Source organism: Crinia signifera, chromosome 12 (genome assembly GCF_055691185.1).
Source record: "Crinia signifera chromosome 12, ASM5569118v1, whole genome shotgun sequence".
In the NCBI taxonomy this organism is placed as follows: domain Eukaryota; kingdom Metazoa; phylum Chordata; class Amphibia; order Anura; family Myobatrachidae; genus Crinia; species Crinia signifera.
In genome coordinates this window covers 10,936,877-10,956,436 of record NC_139228.1, presented here as the reverse complement: position 1 = coordinate 10,956,436, position 19,560 = coordinate 10,936,877, and the positions used below count along the sequence as shown (strand labels likewise).

At 47.2% G+C, this 19,560-nt stretch overlaps 1 protein-coding gene across 1 annotated transcript in view; it reads right to left on the bottom strand.

Annotated features, from left to right (window-relative positions):
- Window positions 1-19,560, bottom strand: part of NTRK1 (neurotrophic receptor tyrosine kinase 1) — a 99,341-nt gene that overhangs the window by 57,591 nt on the left and 22,190 nt on the right. Inside the window, exons 2-3 of the mRNA XM_083167414.1 lie at window positions 5,163-5,237; window positions 3,093-3,164 (exon numbers count right to left, since the gene is read on the bottom strand). Of these exons, the coding sequence (XP_083023540.1) occupies window positions 3,093-3,164; window positions 5,163-5,237 (147 nt within the window). The remainder of the gene's footprint in view (window positions 1-3,092; window positions 3,165-5,162; window positions 5,238-19,560) is intronic.

Here is a 19,560-nt window from a genome sequence, read left to right as displayed (position 1 = left end):
AACGCCATCACAGACAGGAACCTGAAGTCCAAACAAAGCAAAACAAAGATTCACAAGAACAAGGCAAAACACACAAACGTAAGACAACAACTAAAAGATATAAACACAGCGTATAATCAGACACAGATGGCGAGCCTTTGTGGTATGACAGCGCACTTAACAATACTTCATTTCCCTTTATCGAGGACAGTGACGGACCATCGGAACCGATGCTCGTTGTGTTTGAGACTGTTTATGTCTTTGTCATTTATAATTGCATTGAGTGATGGTATTTGTCTAATGTAAGCTATTTTACATGGCTGAATCTTTCGTATCTGTCTTTTATTTCATGTCCTCTGCTGTTTTCAAAACAAAAAAACATTTTTTTACCTCATCTTTAGTTGACCTAATTGATGGTGTCTGTTAAAATAGTGGAACTTTGTTTTTCTTTCGCTGTTTCTTTTACCTCCAAGTTCACGGTAATGTCAGCCGGCCTACATATTGTTTAGGCCAACTTGCCCCCTGCAGAGCCATCACCAGGACAGCCAGAGTGAGGCCTATACTAATAACACAAGCCTTTCATAGATTTCTATACACCGCGTATCAGGGGCACTGGAACGTTTTTAGGTTGGGGGGGGCAAGATATAATCTCATTTTGGCGCCCCCTAAATTGCTATATGTTACCCCCTGATAGTTAATACATACATATATATTACACATATACTTCTTTAAAATGTATTTATATCATTGCAAGTCAAAACACACCTCTGCTTTTACAATGCTGCTGCCTGAATTTCTGGGTCGACTGTCTGGGACACTGCAACTGCAAGGCAACCTGCCTCCCTCCCTGCTCAGCTTCCCGGGCTCCTCTGTCTGGCCGCGGCGTGGCCTCTCCGGCGTGTGACGTCATCACGTCACACGCATAGGAGAAGCTGAGGCAGAGTAACCAGCAGTCACTGCTGCTTACCCTGTCACTCAGACTCCCAGGCCACTCCCCCGCCCGCCCTCTCATTCCCCAGCCGCGCAAGGCGCAACCATCTCTCATTGGACAGCCGCCCGCCCCGCAATGTGACTGACTGACAGCAGCCAGTCTGTCATGGCTGCTCCCGTGCTGCCCACGGCCGACTCGCCTGTGCGGCAGCGGCAGGCGGTGCGCCAGCAGGCGCACGCAGCAGTGCACTGACTGCGGAATGTAAGTTTTAAAAAAAAAATACTGCCCGTTTTTGACACATAGTGCGCCGGCCGGGAGCAGGTTTAGCGCCTCAGTAATTTTGGGGGGGGCAAGCTGCCCCCTCGCCCCCCCCGTTCCGGCGCCACTGCCGTGTATACTGTACCTGCCACCCCGTCCTGAAGATCCAAGTGACGGCTTAGTCCTGTCTGCGCCTACCTCCAATCTCTTCACAGCTCCCTTTCTCCATATCCAGCAAGTGTAAAACAGATCATTTTGCTTTCACTTTCTGTTAAGGAGTAATTTGGCCTGTCAGGCGGCCTCTAGTGGTCACTAGTGGTACTTCACCACAGAGGTGAGGAGTATTTAGTCTTTTATATATATTAATAGATATTCTAAGTTCCACAGAAAGTATTACACCCACTATTTCCTGTCCAAAAATAATAGAATCAGCTTTTATGGCCTTCATTTGGAGAGATGACCATTGGCGGTTTCTAAAGTCTGTAGACCCATCAACCTTAAGGTGCCCATACACTTATAGGATATGGCCCGTTTTCACATGATTTTGAATCATTGGGTTGATAAATTATGTAAAAAATGCCGTATCGTATGCGTTTAACCTCCAATTTCCGATGCGCGGTTTAGAAAATGTGACCTCCTTAAACGTCAACACCAGTCTGTCACCCTTTACCCCCTAAAACACCCACACCAGCATGCCACCCTCTACCCCCTAGTACAACCACACCACCAGTCTGTCACCCTCTCCCAGCCACAGGCGGACCAATAGGTGCGTCGGCCCAATCTGCAAACTATTCTTTGGCTGCCGCCTACACTGCCTGGGCAATTTACAATTTACATCCATGATAGGCTCTCATTTAAATTGGAATAAAGCTTCATTAATTAAAGAAAGATACGTGACAGAAAGCAGCTTTGCTCCTCTCCAGGCCTATCAGGAGGACGCGAGAGCGGTAATATGTGTATCAGGAAACGGCAGGTAAGTTCACCAGAGGAGACGTGCGGCACTGAGGGACTGCACTATGCCTACCTAGGAGAAAGACGTTCCCATTAAACCTTAAAATAAGGCGCTCATTTTATTCTTTTTTAATTACTCATCGAAATCACCTCGGCGGTGAGAAGTCCATTAGTGCTGCGGGGCCCTGCCAGAAACGCTCTCCCACAATTAGGAACGCTCCAGGAGAACACTTAATAACTTTTAAAAACAACAAAACAACTGCTCGATAAGCCATTTTATTAATGACAAGACAGAATCAGCCTCACTAAAGCAGAAACCTCTTTGGGGAGATAATCAGCGGCAGGAAGTAATATGGCGGGAAGGGTGCAGGAAGGAGGGGGTCTTAAAATATTACTCCTTGCTCTCCCAGGTACTTTACTCTTTTGCCTGGAGCTTAGTCAGGCCAGTGTCTTATTATCTAGAACAGGCATGTCCAACGTTGGCCCTCCAGATGTTTTGAAACTACACATCCCAGCATGCTTTGCAATAGTTTTAGCATTCTCTAATAGCAAAACTGTGGCAAAGCATGCTGGGATGTGTAGTTTCACAACATCTGGAGGGCCAACGTTGGACATGCCTGATCTAGAATACCATGCCTTCATTTTCCGGCATGTTCCGTTTTAAAATCTTATAAAGATCAATAAATGTTTTAATTCAACTGCTTTTTTCACCATCTGTGAGGGCTGGAGGTACCGGATCAACCTTAAAAGTGCAAAAAAAACCTAATATTTATAAGAGTTTGCAGATATCTGCTGCAGACCCATGGCACAGCAAGCCCTATAGAATTCTATAGAGCTGCGATTTGCCGTTATGGACCAGTTTAGAACAAGTTCCAGAGAGTTTAACGGTCCAGAGCTTCTGCATGACAAGCAGCGCCATCTGCCTGTGAGTCACATGTCCTGCAGCACAGGAGGAATACAGCACTTTACTTACATGTGAGTCATGCGAGGGTTCATCTGGAAAGCATCTTCAGAGATGTACTTCAGCCCAGTGTTCGAGATGGTTCTGTGCAACACAAAAGAATTTCTTAATAAGAGATTACAGCAAGTTTAATTTTATCATTATGTAATGAAATGGTCTAACACAGGGGTTCTCAAACTCGGTCCTCACACAGTTCACGTTTTCCAGATCACCCAACAGGTGCACTCATTAATGACTGAGGGATGCAGTCAAAATCCCGACGGTCAAAATCCCGACAGGGTCAAAATCCCGACAAGGACAAAATCCCGACATGGTCAAAATCCCGACATGGTCAAAATCCCGACATGGTCAAAATCCCGACATGGTCAAAATCCCGACAGGTTCAAAATCCCGACATTTAAAATCCTGACAGGGTCAAAATCCCGACATATAGATTGTACAGGTGAAACAGTCTACATGACTTTCGGTCGACAGGTGCGAGGTCGACATTGGTTTTTTCACTGTTTTTTGAGCCGACATGTGCCGACAGGCGGTATTTCATGCCCTACCATCCACTAGGGCGTGGTGGGAGAATAAAATAGTGTGCCCGAAGCATTGCGAGCGAAGCGAGCTATGCGAGGGGCTGCGGTTCACTTGCAACTGTGTCCATGTCGACTGTGTCGACATTCGGGTAAAAAAACAGTGAAAAAATCCATGTCGACCTCGCACCTGTCGACGGAAAGTCATGTAGACTGTTTCACCTGTACATTCTATATGTCGGTATTTTGACCCTGTCGGGATTTTGAACCTGTCGGGATTTTGTCCTTGTCGGGATTTTGACCCATTCGGGATTTTGACCATCGGGATTTCATACCGAATCCCTGACTGACACATTTTAAATGATCCACAAGTGGAGCTAATTATTTAACTTGATTCTATGAGGAGACCTGCACACAGGGCCTTATTCTGGTTCACTCCTTCTGGCAAATTCTTTCTTAGATGGACAAAACCATGTGCACTGCAGGGGGACAGATTTAAAATGTGCACAGAGAATGAGATTTGGGTGAGTTATTTTGTTTCTGTGCAGAGAAAATACTGACTAATTTATTTTTACACTGCAATATAGATCTCACTTTGAAGTAAAACCCCACCCAAATCTAATTCTCTCTGCACAAGTTACATCTGCCCCACCTGCAGTGCACATGGTTATGTCCATCTAAGAAGGAATTTGCCAGAAGGAGTGAACCAGAATAAGGCCCATAAGCCGCAAATCTGTAGGTGGATATGTATGTACAAAAGTGCCTGTGTTATTTGCAAATCTTCTCAGGTCAGGCAGCAGCAATTAGCGTGATGTTTACAAATAATCGATGGTTTATGGCCTATGGTGAATACTTTTGCCATCGAAGAACAACAACTAAAAGATATAAACCAGATGTTTTCCCGCCATCGATGGCTTAGCACCACCTGATGTCTTTTTTTTTTTTTCTAGGTGCCAGGACATGGAGCAAAGCTCCACCCTTGACACCTGTGAAGCTAGCCCCCATATTCTGATTGGTCCACAGGCCAGTCAGCGAAGGTGCAGGATAACCATTGATTGGTGATGGCATCTACTGCATAGGTTACAACCATCAGTAGTAATGTTAGGATGTGCAGTCTTAGGCCACTCCCATATATATCCTACCCAGGGTGAGGAGATACAAGATGGCTACCGCCCAGTCCAGCTTATAGGGCACTCACGCAGTATAGGGACTGTTACTAAGACAAACCGGCTGTTGGAACACTTCCAACAACATCTTAACACCAGTTAAATAAAAAATAAATAAATAAACGTAATGGCTGACAATGAAATATGGGCTGTGCGACTGTACTACATCCTCATGAGGAAATTGGGGATGGCCTACTGAACCTGGTCGCCATCTTGCCTCCAATTACGCTCTCTGCTACCGTCACCCCCAGGCTGAAGGTCATATGCTTTCTCCTCACACTTCCTGAATCATCTGTCTTCCTCCCCCCTTGTGGCACTCGGAGATGTGATGACAGGAAAAATTAATGTCTCTCCACCCGAAGACATATATGGAACAGAGCAGAGAGTTGAGTACTCACAGATTCTTCAGCTCTCTGAAGTTCTTCATGTCCACCCGAGTTAGGTTCAATAAGTCCTTCTGGTTCTCGATAACGCTGTTGAATGAAAACACGAACATCAATCACAGTTCAAGGATCCCCTGGGGAAGTGATGTCAGGGATCCTCAAGGCCCAAAATGTCTACCATGCAATGTCACCCAAATACGCAGCCTGGGTCATTATACCGTAACGCTTCACTGAGTAATATCCATGACCTTTATTTGACCGCTACGGCCTTATGCATGAAAATCTATGTCACCGGCCAATGACAGTGCTGTATAGGTGTCACCGCGGAGTCTGTTTTCTGTAACAGATGCTTGGTGCTGTAATAGTTAAACCAATTTGATCAGGAATCCCTACTTGTCAAATTTGCGAAAGGGGACAGGAGATTTATGTAATTGGATAAACAATCGCCTGGGTCCCGAGACATGTAAATAAATCTTCAGAGACTTGGAAAGAGAAAATAAAAGAATCTATCTATATATATCTATATATATATATATCTATATATATATATATATATATATATATATATATATATATATATATATATATATATATATATATATATATATATATATATATATATAGAAAGAGCAGAAAGCAAGAATTAGAGAGCGCTTGAGCCACCAGCTCAGACTTCCACCAATAGCAGTTAAATGTAATGCAATACAAATAGTGATTGTAAAACCAGTGTGTTTTTTATTAAAAAAATTCTCAAGTATCACATCTGGAGATGGTATTTCTTTTGGAAATGAATAGTCAACAACGCCGCCGAATATGTCACCCGCCGCCCAGACAGAATTAATAACCGCCCTCGCAAAATTGCGAATTCAGTGCAAATATTGATATTTTTTCAGATCTATTCGCAAACACCGAACCATCAAACAGTTTTTCCCATCTGCGCCAGACTGGAGCTTCCACTAAAGAGAACCAGGCGGGATGTGGTCAGCGCTGACGTCAAAGACTCACCCCCAAAACACCTGGGCACACCTACGGTTTCACAAACACATCCAGAAAATGCCTTGTTTCCCCCCCAAACTCCGGCTTCCAGTCAATCAAACTGCAGCTACTAGTTTACTATTTACTATGCAAATGAATATTAATTCGATAATTGCCACCATCAGACCAATTTTGCTTTTGTCAACATTTGGTCAATATTGATCTTGTCCAAGTCGATCTTTCGGTGTCGGCCCAGACATTGGCCCTTATTCTGATTGATGCGGACTTTACCGCGTACTTACGGATCGCGTCTTTATGACGTCTGCGCATGCGTGGAGAACGCTACGCGCATGTGCCACGCATTGACTCCGTACCAGTTCGGCCAAATCCCGTCCAAAACTGTTCGCCGCTATCAGTCGGGAAATAGGGGCGTATTATGGGCGTCATGCGGAATGACACATGGGCGTAGTTTCAAAGTGGGCAAAACGGGGCGGAAACATGGGCGGACACGGGGGAGTACACTTATGTTGGGGGGCGTACATTCGGAAACCACTCCGAATGCACGCGATGAAAAAAGGGCAGAAATGTGCGGTGTCCACAAGTGTACTATTGCTTTGCGGACACCACTCGTTCATGCGGTAGGCGAACGTACGCCTAATGACTACAACCATTAACACCTGAACCCAATAGAATCTACTCCTTTACTCATTACTCACTAATAGGCCGCTTGTCAGTGCTTTAATTGAAACCATTGCTGCTTCAAGGAACCCGTACTAAACACCCACATATGCTGTACTTGTCAGACACTTTCAAACTGCTAACAATGGACATGACAGAATATTAATACTAGCAATACACATGTGTATTTGACATGTACTCATGAAACCACACATTTTGGGTAAAGTAAACACATTTATTTATATTCATGTCACAGTCAATGGCAGTGTGATGCAATGACCATAAAATAATACATACAAACAATAAACAACATGGCAGGAATGCCGCAAAATAAATAATAATACAAAACAAATATAATTGCACACAGATGGACTCCAGCACCTCCTATGTGCCACTGCACATGCAGCCAGTGGGAAATGATGAGGCTGCTGGCCCTTCTACAGCAGGGCAAGCTGCACCTGACCATTCAACAGCAGGGCACCCTACACCTGGCCCTTCTGCAGCAGGCCAACCTGCAGCTGGCTCATATGCACCATCAGCAGAATCATTTGGAACACAACCGGGGACTTCACAAGATAGTACCATGGCCATCACTTCAAGTACAGCTGACAGTAATGCCAGGCAAAAGAGGGCAACAGGGGAACCACAAAGGACATATGAAGCAAGGCCTCAGCTGGTTCCCCTCAGCACGTGATTGGACACAAGAAGCTGACACACACAGCACAATGGAAGATTTGGGAACACATAACGGCAGAGATTAATGCAGCCACAAGTTCATTTCCGACCACGTTTGGCCTTGGTAGGCTCCTTGGCCTGTGCAGCAGCTCTTCGGGGACGGCCAGATGCTGGGGCAGGTGGAGCAGATGATGTGGAGGGGTTGGCTGGTCTACCCCTCCTGCCAGCAGGGAGTGTTGCCGCTGGTAATGCACCAGAAACGGATGCCATTAGGACCCTGTTGCTGGTAACCAGCTCCACCATAAGCTCATTATGGTGGAGGAGGAGATCATTTTGGCGGGTGGCTTGCTCGGCCAGCACCTGAGCACTTGCAGCCATGGCCTGCATGCTCGCAGCCATGGACTGCTGGGTGCTGACCAAGCTCGCCAGGATCTCCTCGGTCCTACGCACCCGTTCTGATGCCAAGTCTCCCTGCTGGTTGATGTCCCCAAGCACCTCGGCCAAGGCGGCCAAATCGGCTTGGCCCGATGCCTGCTGCTGCACAGGCCTACCTCTGGGGCCAGGTGGCACGGACTCCTCCACCTCCTGAACAGAGTCGTCACCAAGCGGTGGGGTGTCTGTGGGCAAAGATAAACACAATTAGGAGACATTCTACGATAATTACTTGCACAAGTTTATGGCATGACCAATATTTACCTTCCAGAAAAGACGCAAACACTTCAGCTGGGGCCTCGCTATCCATAGTGCTCACCCCCCGGATCTCCTCAACTGATATGCAGCTCTCGGCCATCACCTCCAGGGGGGTGAGCTCTAGCCCTGATGGCATGGGGCCGGCCCCAGATGTCTGGCTGTGGTCCCACCGCTTGGTCAGCTTCCTCTTCAGGTTGGTTTTGAAGTCCTGCCACCTGCAATGTAAGTTGACATATTAATACATGTCACTCCCAATGTTAGCTGTTGCAGCCATTGCTCTGTGCTACATATTACAACATGTGATTATTGTCCCATATATAATATTACATGCAACTATGATATCAACCGTTACAATACACATTCACAATCACCGTACTCTAACTCACAATGAAATTACATGGCAATAATGTATGTGTATCGTAACAACCTCACGGGCCATTTGCTAAATGCATCTAAGCATCAATTCAATCATTACTTGGCTATTACTGGCCACATGTATCACAAAACAACTTGCCTCTTCTTCACATGGTCCGTCTCACGAACTTGTGGCGCTACTTCATTAATCTCTGCCGTTATCTGTTCCCAAATCTTCCATCTGCGTGTGTGTGTCAGCCTCTCGGATGGACACTCTATCCAATCACGTGCTCGGGGAACCAGGATGGCCAGCTCCTGTGCTTCATATGCCTTATTTTTTTTGGGTGGTTCCGCTGTTGCCCTGGCTCGCCCCTTGCCACGTCCCTGGCCACGCCCCCTGGCACCAGTCGCTGCACTTGAAGTGCTGGCCATGGTACTACCTTGTGAAGTCCCCTGTTGTGTTCCAAACAATTCTGCTGATGGTGGATATGAGCCAGCTGCAGGTTGGCCTGCTGCAGAAGGGCCAGGTGTAGGTTGGCCTGCTGTAGAATGGTCAGGTGCAGGTTCCCCTGCTGGAGAAGGGCCAGCAGCCTCCTCATTACCCACTGCCCGCATGTGCAGTGGCACATAGGTGGTGCTGGAGTCCATCTGGTCAAATAGTTGCTGCAGCACTGGGTCCACCTCTGGTTGGGATCCAGCCATGTTAGCAACAACATTGTCACCTTCTAATACCCCTTTATATACTGTTTGTGTAATCTGTTTGGCGGACATCAGCGGCAGCTGCGTTCCGTGCGTGAGCGTACGTCGCTGGTTTTTCGCGCCGCATACGGTGGCGGAAATTCCATTGTGTAAAACCTGGCGAAAGTTCGACATGAAATACTGGTCACCAATGCTAACATTGCATAGAATCTTCTGATACACCTGTGACTATTGCTCAATACACATGCTATTTGCTAGCATGACATGACAATTCATTCATGACTACTGTGGTATTGTGGCGTTTTAGTGCAAGCTAAAAGTAGCCCATTCCCTTAGAGAATCCAGGCCACAAGTCATGCAATACTCATCTCTACTGTTATAGACCACACATGTGAGAGCCCTATAAATAATGTCTTCCTGCTAGAATCATTTGTCTTCAGATCTGGACTTGTCAGGGTCTAAGGTAAGCTCTTCCATGCTCCTTGTAGATATGATATCCATTAACAATGTAAGTGTATGAATGTATGCACTATTGCCTCACTGACTACAGATTGTTGGGCCAGCAAAGTGGTGTATTATTATTGCAACATGTCACATGTTCACTATTTCACTCACAGGGCTTAAACCTGTGTGGGTTCATCTATTGCAGGACAACATGTCCCAGCAATAGATGAAATGTGTCATAGTACATGATGTCGGCAAAAAATGCTGACACCTTTATCTGTGTGTTTTGGACGGTGTGTATTGAGTTCATATTATTGTGTCATCATTAGAGAGTCAAATGGATCTGCGGGATTTCATGGGGCGGCCATCTATTGTACGTATTGAAGGCTACAAATCTATTTGTAGTGGGATATGGCCATTATGTGCATAGGTGCATCAGTATTTATGTTCATTTCTTTATAGGTTGCAGAAGCTATTATGCGCTACATGGAGAGGAGGCTAAGGGCACTTGCGGCTCTCCCCACTCGTCGGCCAAGGAGGCCAGGACGTGCTAGAATCTATCGCACACGGGTGACTCTGTTTGCTATGCCCGATGATGAGGTACTTACTAGGTACCGGTTACCGCCACATGTCATTCTGGATCTGCTCACCTTAATTCAGAGCGATCTGGAACCTCTACACGGGATCACGACAGCAATTCCGCCTCACACACAGCTGCTGGCGGTGTTGCATTTCTGCGCCTCAGGATCATTCCAACAAGTAGTGGCAGTACTTGCTGGAATATCTCAGCCGGCCTTCTGCCGAATCCTGAGGCGTGTGACGTCGGCCATGTTCAGGCGCAAGGGGCACTTCATGGCCATGACATTTGCCACCGAGACCCTGCGCAGAAGCCAGCAGGCCTTCCATCAAATTGCTGGCTTCCCTAATGTGATAGGGGCTGTGGATGGCACCCATGTACCATTTGTGCCTCCATCTCGAAGTGAGAAGATATATAGGAACCGCAAATTGTTCCACTCACTGAACGTGATGGTGGTATGTGGCCCATCCATGGAGATTCTCGCCTTCAACTCGAAGTTTCCCGGAAGTGCCCATGACTCTCATGTCATCCGACAAACCGGGATATGGCATAGACTCCAAGAGCTGGAAGGCCGTGATGCGTGGGTTCTGGGTGACTCCGGTTACCCATGTACGCCCTGGCTACTTACGCCGTACAGCTACCCAGCACCGGGCCCACAGGAGGCATTCAATCGGGCGCATGTTGCCACCAGGCAAGTGGTGGAGCGCTCAATTGGCCTTTTAAAAGGTCGATTTAGAGTGCTCCACCGCACTGGTGGTGACTTACAATATGCGCCTGAAATGGTGTCGAGGATCGTGGGCCTGTGTATATTTTTCCACAACATTGCTGTGCGGCGTGAGATACCCTTTGATGAGTGGGAGGTACCATCTGAGCCGCAAGATCCGCCCATGCGCCCATCCCGCGCCCCTGAATGCCGGAGGGGATACCAGCTGCGGGACTCTGTGGCGCAAAGATACTTCAGGTACATGTTATTGAGTTGACACAACACACCAATTATTGTACAAATCACCCCTTCAAATAAGTACAGTGTGTTAGTTGTCAGTGTTACAACACGAAAATTAGCCAGCCTGCCCTCCTAATGGCAAAGAAATAGGAGATATTTATCATATGTGCTTAGTTTGGGGGGAAGTTCAATATAGGTGCTAATTATTATACCTTGGACAAGGGATCTTATGTGTTTGTTATATCTTCATTATTGTAGTTGATACTATCCCTGATGACTGGTGAGTACATTGATTTATTCTATCATGTGTTGGTGATTATTTCCTGTGTTGATGTATGATTTGTTTGCATATATAGATATATATCTATATATGATGTTGGAATTTATTCACATGTTTCAACATTTCAAGGAGCATGCAGGCAGGCAGGCAGGCAGGCAGGCAGGGCTGGTGTATAATGCTGGTTTCAGGATACCTGCAAGTGTGTGTATGTGTCTTTTACACATAAATGTACGCATACACATATATGCATAGAGTAAGTAATGCTAACTACAGCTATGCCTTGCTAAGCTATAGCACGCGTTGCTTGGCGGAGCGCGGCCTTATTGGATTTGCTAAGGGCATACACACTGTGTTTTATATATATCAGATTTGTTCATTGGCATACATCAACACTACGGTTTTGAAGGCATGCGAATTTTTCACCATTTGTGTTGGCGCAGAGACGCTGTTAATGTAAAAATGAACAATAAAGTTATTATCACAAATAACTGTGATCAACCAATGCCACCACCTGATTGGTTGATAGATGCCATTGTCAACATGGCGGAGACACGAAGGGCAGAACCCTTCACGCATGAGGAGCTCAAGGTTCTTGTCTCCGTCATGGAGACAAGGCTGGGCCGTGCGGGGCCCTTCATAACAAACCGCCATAAGCGGAGGGCGTACAGAGCGGCAGGGCGCCGAATTTACGCCCGCACTCGGGTGCAGAGGTCCCTCGGGCAGCTGGAGAGGCGGTGGTCGGACCTCCGCAGGCGCCAGCCCCAGCTGCTCACACAAATAAGGGGCGAAATTGCTGAATGTGAGTATTTTAGCTATGAAATTTCGCACTTACAACATAGCATATATAAGCAATAAAATGTGTCTCATGATAAGTGGGTGTCCATGGGTTTAAAAGTCCATAGACTCTTATGTGTGCTTCTTCCTGGTTAACATGCAGTCATGTGCCTTTTATATGTCATGCCATAGCATTGAGGATTCTGATGCATACAATGTGCCCAATCTAATATGTGTTACACATTGATAAATGCCTGGGTTGTAATGTGTGAACAAATGACTAACAATCACATAATAATTTAAATGTCACAATTTGGAGTCCATTAACAGTAAGGAGCTACTTTCCTGCATCGTTTGCCATCATTATCACCCTTCCATGTATGTCTTGTTATGGATGAATAAATGTGCCCCAATGAGCCGACATTGACCATGATGTTTTTTTCTACCACACAGCACGAGCCCGAGCCCGACAGGCCCGTGAACAGGCGGAGGCAGGCCTGGCCCAGGACGAGGCCCAAGACCCCCAGGAGGAGGTGGCGGCAAGGGTGGAAGAGGAGGAAGTGGAGGAGGAGCAAATGGTGGAGGAGGAGGTGGTGCGTGAGGAGGTGGAGGAGGAGGAGGTGGAAGAGGAGTTTGTGGCGGAGGAGGAGGTGTTGGTGGCGGAGGAGGAGGTGGAGGAGGAGGTGCTGGTGGTGGTGGAGGAGGAGGTGGAGGAGGAGTTGGAGGAGGAGGTGGAGGAGTTGGAGGAGGAGGTGGAGGAGTTGGAGGAGGAGGTGGAGGAGGAGTTGGAGGAGGAGGTTGTTGTGGTCGAGGAGATGGCGGAGGAGGGGGCTGAGGAGGCCACGGTTGCCCCGGACACATCAAGTTCCGAGGGGGAGGAGGCGTGCCAGGCACCGGACTCGCCGCAGATCGGTATGTTTACATAATGCATCATTCATGAAGTAGTTGTACTGGTATATGTTATGTAGCACTGTTGATTAAAAATTTTGGGCACATACTAATCATATAGACCCCAAAGTGGGTAGCTACAGATACAGGTACGGGTTAGATGGGGAGTCCAAGGCATCACTTTCATCCAGGACACCTCTCAATTACACAGGTTTGTGGGATGGGTTGGAGGTCCATTTGGACTGCCACATAACCGTTGTAGTTAAACAGGATCCAGGAGTAAAGGGATGAGTGGATCATTTGTGGATTAAAATCACCTGCTGCAAGCGTAGATTATGACCCATCAAATAGTGGCATCGATATTGTTGGTGAATGTTATTTATAAACTGTAGGATGTATGCTCGAAATGGAGTATGGGCCGGCCTACCTTGGAATGGCGTCACAAGTTGGCAGTGTCCCCGGAGCCTCCTCTACCTAAACCCCCCCTGTAGTTCTGATTTATTTTTGTCACTCACAGAATTGTAGGTTGGTTTAGACAGAATTATGATTTAGAGGATGTGTATTGTGCATTCCTGACATTTGCATAACTCCCATGCCACCAACCATCACTGAACTTAGATTGAGCAGATTGTGACAAGTTGTTATTGACGTAGGCCATGACCTGCTTGACATTGGTTAGTCATGGGTGGGTTGTGACTGAGAAGAAACAATATGACTGTTATGTCTTCTGCAGAGTTAAGGGTCGAGGGCAAAATAGACAGTATGTAGTAAATAAGTTTGCATGTATGTATATATGTATGTGTCATATATATTTATCTATGTGTGTCTCTATCTCTCTACATAGATAGATATATATCTCTATATATATATATATACACACATGTCACCTAGCATTTGTGCAATTTATGTCGTAGTATGTGAAATGTATGCAGGAATAACATGACTAATTTTTGCCCCTTTGACATGCCCACAGATGACACCACACCGGCAGATGAGGGGGTGCGTGGGGCCCTCCTGCGAGCAGAGCACCATCTCCGGCTCCTTCAAGCCGACTTGCAGGACCTAAAAGACCTGCTCATTTAATGTTTCTTTTTTTTTTTTTCATTATGTTAAATAGATATTTTAATAAATTCTTTATGCAAGTTCACAGTTGTTGGTTTTATTAGCACTTTAAATAGTATATGTGTAGAATGTTTATAATGTTTGACACAGGGTGTAATAGAAACCATTGCACTTACATTGCTGTAAGGGTTAATGTGTGCTATGCATGTGTTAGGCATGCTTGTAAGGATATATTGGAATCTAATTGATTCCAATTCCAAATAAGCTGTTTTTTATGAGGGTAGGTAATTGAATAAGTGGGTCATGTGATGTATTGCAGAAGATACTTCATAGTGGGTTGTTTTGCGGAAATCCTCCGCTTACGTGCGGTAGCACCGCTTGGCTCCCGTTCGGATGCGGTATTCCCGAGCATACTCTGTAATACTCTGTAATACCGTGACGAATCGGAGTGTTTCTCCCGCACACGCATGATTTGTATGTCGTCCGTAAACACGCCCTGTTCTTAAAGAGTGAGTCCGTCCGAATGCGGAGGACACGTGGGCGTTTCTACGGACGATGGCCGCATGCGGAAAAACACCGTGGCGTGCGGACCGCACCGTAAGAATGCGGGAATATCCGCATCAATCAGAATAAGGGCCATTGTCTGTCAGCCACCCGGATACCATACAGAACACAATGAAGGACAATAAGGAGGGTCACCTCAACCTTGCTTTGTTATTATTATCACTGATCATTCTAGCACCCTGATTCTTTCAAAACCTGTGCAGTTCCTCATCCCTGCCTGGAGGGGTCCCTCTCCGCTGTGGTGCTTCTAGCACAGTGTGGTCTGTATTACAGCACTGATATGCAGACAGGACTGTGCTGAAAGCACCACAGCATACAACGACCCCCCAGGCAGGGAAGAGGAACTGCATGGGTTTTGGAAGAGGCAGGGTCCTAGAATGAACACTAATTACTAGTATTACATGTTATTTATAAGGCGCCACAAGTGGTTGGCAGCGCCGTACATAGGGCACACATTAGAACAATACAGGGAACACAGAACTAAACATTATCTGAGAAATTAGAACAGATCGCAGGAAACAATTAGCAGCACAATTCATCAGTGATCATTCCCCAAAACTGTGTCACCTCCTGTGAATACTCACACAGGGAATAGTCAGGATCATGGCGCTATAAAACTATTCCACCACTTTATATGGAATCCTGGCCAATAACATATACACGGTATGCTATATACCAACAAGGGGAGGCTCCAGAGGAGCGGCTGCAGTGCAGGTACAGTTCAAATAGGGGAGCGCACCGGCTGCCACCAACTGCCATTCCAACTGACTCCATGACAGAGAGGCGAGCGCAAAGAAGCCCCATGCAGGCTCAGTGGCTCGCTGCACACGCCACAGGTTATATTCTCCCTCTATGAGGGGGGTGGACCCCCACGAGGGAGAATAGCCCCTGTCAGTCAAGATTCCAATATTAGTCCCATGGTATTCCTCCACCCGGTGTTTCTCCCCTATCTGAATTTTAAACACCCCCCCAGACCACTACTAGGGTGTAAATGTAACAGTCCAGTGAGTCCAGAAACATGGCCGCTCATCTACAGGCTCCCCCGCCATACCACCTCCGGGTGTTACTATCCATACCAGCTGCACAATTCTATTCATGAGATAGGTCTCTGGTCAGAGACTCAGAGCTAACAGTTCTTTGAAGAGAAGACCCCGGAGGTCTAACGGGGAACGACGATTACAAATCACCTGTAAATGAATCAGCTCTTCTGAATCTGCAATATGACCCCAGATTCCCAGGCTGGAGGGTGACCCAGGTCGGACAGGGTAAGCTCTCCCAGGACGTGCGTGTCTTCATAGAATTCATTACCACGTACGCTCATTGTTCTGAATGATAAATCCCAATAACCAACCAAAGTATTTATTGGTCTTATGTTTCTCTTCGTAATCCAAATTAATTACATGGATTTTATTCCAATATGCAGCCAAAAAAGCCCTTCATATCCCTGCTCTGGGTCTGACACATACCACAAACAGGAATATCAGTGTGGGTTTTATCATTCAGACCAGTCATACACAGAACCTCTGCTCTTCTGTGTGAGGTAACGCACTTCGGATTCTGACCATTACGGCAGCGCTGGTTATGGTGGGCGGAGGGCTGGTTAGGATTAGGCGGTGGGATGGGAGAGCATACCTCCCAATTTTTTGATGGCTGTTTTAGGACTACATTGGTGGTGGCTGCTGGTCAGACAATATTGAGTGTACACATTGAGCGACATCGTCTCGGGCACGAGAATTGAGCATATACACTGAATGATATCGGTAAACGATATTGTTCATTGCTGTCACCAGGATATACAGATGGAGAGCTTACTATCCAGCGGGGGTCTGTCGGTCGGATCAACCAGCCCCCGCCAGCCCGCGCGTCCCAGTCAGATGGAACACCATCTCGCCAGCGGGGGCATTCTGGCGAGCCCCGACTCTGGCTTAGAGGCGCTCCATCTGTAGCGGGGCAAACGCAGGATTTTCAGAAGGGGGTTTCCAGAGGGGCGGAGCAAAGTACGGAGATGGACACTTAGGTGACCCAGTATATGTTTTGATGTCCCGCGGGTGGTAGGGGGTAGTATATCAACCGCTCAGCATGTAGGGCCTGGATCAGTAATTTCCACTAATTACCCCTTTACTGCACAGATGGTGGGAGATGAGGTGGGAGAAGGGGGCATTGGGCTGAATTTAGCGGCCCTGATACATAACTTCCAGGGTGGTAGAGGATGTTTAACCCCTTGAGTGGTGGGTTTTGCTGGGGCAGGACAAACCTACCAGGGCAGGTTTATCCTGCCCCAGCAAAACCCACCACAGAAACCTGGAAGGCGACCCTCCCTCCCTCTGCTCCGGCGTTAGTACGCCGGAGCTTCCCTGCTGTGGCTCTTACCCCTCAGCCGCCCGTCACATTGAGCAGTGACGTCGGCGGCAGGCTGGGGGATGTTCGCGGCTCAGAAGGACTCGGGTGCCTGAGAGCTCCCGAGTCCCCCCGAGCCGCTCCAATACCCGAGCCTGCCGCCGACGTCATGAGTGACGGACGGGCTGGCTGGCCGGTAGGACAGGGGACCTCCGGCGCACCGATCGCCAGAGGAAAGGTGCGGGGGGGGGGGGGGGGGGGGTGGAAAAGACTGGGGGATTTGGAGGGGGGGTTGTTCCAGAGGTGCTGCGCCAGTGGTGCACACCTGGACACCACTGGCGCACACCTTTTCTATATTAGTGGTATGCCCGGAGATTTTCCGGGAGAGCCCGCTGCGGCAGCGCAGCTGAGCCCGGAAAATCTCCGGGCATACCACTTAAGTGGTTAATATGCAGAGGAGGGGTGTATAGAGGAGTGGGCTTATTATTCATAATTTTTTGGTGGGAGGACAACTTGCTTGACTGCAGATATCTCCAGTTACCGGAAATAGATTTCTTAGATTTTAATGGAATTAAAAACTAGAGAAGCCCACCTACCAAATGGTATTGGGAACTAGGGGATCAGATTTCAGGAGGCAGAGCAATCTGCCAACGAGTATATAAAACTACATACCAGGTGTGTGGAGCTGGAGCAGTAACCAGCTGCTTGAAGGCTGATATCTCTGGTTCTGGGAACAGTAGAGACAAGCTAATAGTGTCCTTCAAAGGAGGAGAGTCACAGATTTTGGAATATATCCTCAGAAAAACTCTATGTCATGACAGAACCTAAAATATCTGACTGGGAACAGCAATTAACAGGCTTGGATGGGGACCACTGCTTTGAAGTCAGATATCTCCGGTTCCCAAGGTCCGATTTTAAAAAGTCTTGGACTCTTGGAAAGAGGGGACCCTCAGCTTTCAGACAATGACCCTTAGACTCCTAGGGGGGTGTATGGGTACTCGGAAACCCCCCCTGCGTGCGCTACTGGCAGGGCAGTGCAAGGGAAAAATTGTTAACGATATCAATATGACACGGCAGTTAGGTAAACTGGAGAGAGATAAAATATCAGCCAGCTCCTATCTCCAGGGCTTAGTAAATACTGTATACCCCAAAGGGCTTTATTCATAAGGGCAAAACAGTTTTTTTCACAGATATATTTAGTATAAGGCCAGAACACCACAAGTAACCGTCCCCGATATCTAGTCCTATACAGGTAAGTACCGCCGCTTACAGGCCGCTATAGATAAATGTACCCCTATATGTCCTCAGGTGATATGCATTGGCAGCTGCGTATTGCACCTCTCTTTGTGTGACGTTCCACCATTGTTCCAATGCAATGCTCTGCGTACTCCCAGCATCCCTCACTCCCCTCAGTGTTTGTGTACATAGACAGGCTAAGTAGACAGATGACATCGCTCTCAGACAGGTATTCGATTTCACACCCCCCCCCCCCACTCTCTCCATCCCACCAACAACACCCACTCCTAAAGTGCGTGCTCCTAATGAAGTGGGTGTCATCTTTCCACATGAGGTCATCGCTTCTCACCCACACAAAAGGGTCACCGTTATTATTACCTTCCAGAGATTGCATCTGCTATTCCTAAGGACTGCAATCAGACACATGAAAACATTGCATGAGATTAATGGATCCCATGTATCACACACACACACACGGAAGCCATGCCTGAATTATTCCCCTGTCAAAACAATCATTGCTGGCTGCCAAACAGATAGGAACCAGGATAAGTTATAGTGAGAGGGGCTTTTCTACAATTACTGGGGTCATCAGTATAATACCTGATCAATACTGAAACTGATATTGTCAGGTGGGAACCATTAAGGTAACAGAGCGGGATTCTGATTTGCTGTGTTATGATTTTAGTCAGTAGGAAAATCACTGAGAAAATGGACGTCTCGCCATTTCCCGGAGTCCTACACATGCGCACTAGTTTCTGTCACAGCACCAGGGTCTCTCAGTGACCCTATTACTCAGAGACTGCTACCGGCTACCTCTCTTAATATGCCCCTGGTCCAAGGAAATCCACTCAACACACACTGCGCCCATATTTCATTGCTAAACTCTGCAAAGTCCCATATAGGCGCTGCGGACACAGCAGAAATCACCTGAAATACATTATGTCTCCCACTTCCCCAGGGATTTTTGCACACAAAGTATAGATTAGTCCCTGGGAACATGGTGTGCGCAGTAGACTCCGGCACAATGCCAGAATCCACTGCACCGCAGAGCGGAGTGGGCCCACCCGGACTCCGCATTCGTGCCCACTCCACTGTTAAACCACCCATGCTTCATGGGCACTGATATTTAAGTCCGTCATGGCGTACATCATGAAACTAATTTCTTGATGGTACGCCATAAACATCCAGCACCTTATGTGTGTGCGTCTAGCATGTTTAGCATTTCACCTTACCTAAC